The following is a 2,880-nucleotide window of genomic DNA, read 5'->3' as shown; positions in this document are numbered from 1 at the left end:
GGCCGGCCCTAGTGTGGACTCTTTTAACCTGAATGTCATTTAGTCCAGTGTATCCTGGATCTGACTCTTAACTCCTGCTGGTGACCAAGAGTCTCCCAGTGACTCAGTATCCATAAATACGTGCAAATTCTATGGTTTCTCCAAAATTCACCTTAAAGCAAATAGCAAACTAGAGGCAGATTTCCCTTCAGAACAGACTAAGGTAAGGAAGAACTCCTTCCTGTCTTTCCATGCATAACTCATGATTACAGCCAATTCTTGCACTCAGTTCTGGAACTACAGAAGAAGGTGCGTGTGCATGACCACTGACAGATAATTAACACCAAGTATTTACTTTAGGGTTGGATCCAGCTGAGCCTTACTTTGAGGGAACCCCTGAATTAGTTCGATTGGACCCCAGCGATGCTCAATTTGTGGATGTAATTCACACGGATGCTTCTCCCTTTTTCCCCAACTTGGGTAAGTTCCTCAAGTCATCCTCCTAAAGATTTTTGAGACCATACATGGAGTACTTTAGCATGTCTTGTCTATACATTAGAATAAGCCTTCCCTTATTTTTAAAATTCTTCAGGGTTTGGATTGAGTCAGACTGTGGGCCACCTAGACTTCTTTCCAAATGGAGGAGAAGACATGCCCGGATGTGATAAGAACATTATCTCTACGATTGTTGATGTAGATGGGATCTGGCAAGGTAAAATTACTATGTGTGCAAAGAGATTTTCTTAGTGGAAAGTTTGAATTTTGTTTTTCTAAACTAAATATTGTGGAATTGTACAGTTCTCACATTTTATAAAACAAAGGACTTTCAATTGTATTTCAGAGATATAGGTTTGATACAATCCCATTTGTCTAATTTTGCTTTCGTTGCCTGTTTTTTTGAGGACCTCTTCATAAAGTCTTTGCCCAAGCCCATGACCTTAGGCGTTTCCCCTATGTTTTCTGCTAAAAGTTTCATGGTTTCATGTTGTACATGTAGGTCTTCAACAAATTTTGAGTTGATTGTTTTATATGGTAAGAGATAGGGGTCTAGTTTCAATCTTCTGCATGTGGATATGAAGTTTTCCCAGCACCGTCTCTTGAAAAGACTGTCCTCTCCCCAATGAATATTCTTGGTGTCTTTGTTGAAAATCAGCTGGTTGTAAACACATGGATTTATTTCTGTTTTCTCTATTCTATTCCATTGGTCTGAGTGTCTGTTTTTATGCCAAAACAATGCTGTTTTAGTTACCATGGTGTATTTTGAAGTCAGGGAGTCTATGCCTCCAGTTTTGTTCTTTGTGCTTAGGATTGCTTTAGCTATTTGGTGTCCTTTGTGGTACCGAACAAATTTTAGTATTTCCTTTTAATATTTCTGTGAAGGATGTCATTGGTATTTTGATAGAGATTACATTGAATCTGTAGATTGCTTTTGGTAGTATGGTCATTTTCACAATATTAGTTCTCCCAATACATGAACATGGAATGTCTTTCCATTTCTTTGTGTCCTTTTCAACTTCTTTTATTACTGTTCCATAGTTTTTCTTGTAGTGATCTTTTAACTCCCTGGTTAAATCTATTTCTAGGTATTTTTTAATACCTTTTGTAAATGAATTTCTTTCATTATTTCTTTTTTATTTTGCTTGTTATTGGCATATAGAAACACTACTGATTTTTGAATGTTGATTTTGTATCTTGCAACTTTGCTGAATTCATTTATCAGTTCTATGAGTTTTTTGATGAAGCCTTTAGGGTTTGCTATATATAAGATCAAGTCTTCTGCAAACGGACAATTTGGCTTCCTCCTTTCCAATTTGGATGTGCTTTATTTTTCTCTCTTGACTAATTATCCTGGCTAGGACTTTCAGTACTATGTTGAAGAGGATTGGAGAGAATGGGCATCCTTTCTCTGTTGCAGTTCTTAGAGGAAAACCTTTTAGCTTTTCCCCATTCAGTGTGATATTAGCTGTGGTTTTGTCCTATGTGGTCTTTATTGTATTGCAGTACGTTCCTTCTATGCCTAATTTGTTGATGGTTTTCATCATAAAGTGATATTGAATTTTATCAAATGTTTTTTCTTCATCAATTAAGGTAATTATATGGCTTTTGTACTTCATTTTGTTAATGTGTTGTATTACATTTACTGATTTGCATTTGTTGAGCCAATCTTCCATGACTGGGATGAATCCCACTTGGTCATCATGAATGATCTTTTAAATATGCTGCTTGATTCACTTTGCTAGTATTTGGTTCAGGATTTTGCATCCATGTTCACAGGGATATCAGCCTATTGTTTTCTTTTTTTAGTTGTGTCCTTGTCTGATTTTGAAAACAGGATAATGCTGACCTCATAGAATGAGTTTGGAAGAATTCCCTCCTCTTCAATTTCTTGGAAGAGTTTGAGAAGAATTGGCATTCATTATTCTGTAAATGTTTGGTAGAATGTAGCAGTGAAGGCATCAGGTCCTGAGCTTTTCTTTAGTGGGAGACTTTCAATTACTGATTCAGTCTCATTACTTGTAACTCAAGTTTTTTATATGTTTTTGGTTCAACACTGGTAGATTTTGTGTGTCTATGAATTTATCAATTTTCTTTAGGTTTTCCAATTTGTTGGCATACGTGGTTGTTTATAATAATATCTAACATTCCTTTGTATTTCTGTGGTATCAGTTGTAATGTCTCATTTCTTCTTTATGATTTTATTTATTTGAGACTTTTTCTTTCTTGATTAGTCTAGATAATCATTGTCAGTTTTGTTCATCTTTTCAAAAATCCAACATTTTGTTTTCTTGGTTTTTTGTACAGGGTTTTTCTTTCTTTCTTTTTTTTTTTTTTTTTTTGGTCCCAATTTTCTTTATTTCTGCTTGGCTCTTTATTACTTTTTTTCTTCTACTAATTTTGGGT

At 35.1% G+C, this 2,880-nt stretch overlaps 1 protein-coding gene across 1 annotated transcript in view; it reads left to right on the top strand.

Annotated features, from left to right (window-relative positions):
* Nucleotides 1-2,880, top strand: part of LOC103599212 (pancreatic triacylglycerol lipase-like) — a 34,231-nt gene that overhangs the window by 7,515 nt on the left and 23,836 nt on the right. Inside the window, 2 exon segments of the mRNA XM_008583316.1 lie at nucleotides 340-459; nucleotides 572-691. Of these exon segments, the coding sequence (XP_008581538.1) occupies nucleotides 340-459; nucleotides 572-691 (240 nt within the window).

Source organism: Galeopterus variegatus, unplaced genomic scaffold (genome assembly GCF_000696425.1).
Source record: "Galeopterus variegatus unplaced genomic scaffold, G_variegatus-3.0.2 Scaffold2885, whole genome shotgun sequence".
In the NCBI taxonomy this organism is placed as follows: Eukaryota; Metazoa; Chordata; class Mammalia; order Dermoptera; family Cynocephalidae; genus Galeopterus; species Galeopterus variegatus.
The sequence above is the reverse complement of the archived record's forward strand: the minus strand, read 5'-3'. Positions and strand labels throughout refer to the sequence as shown.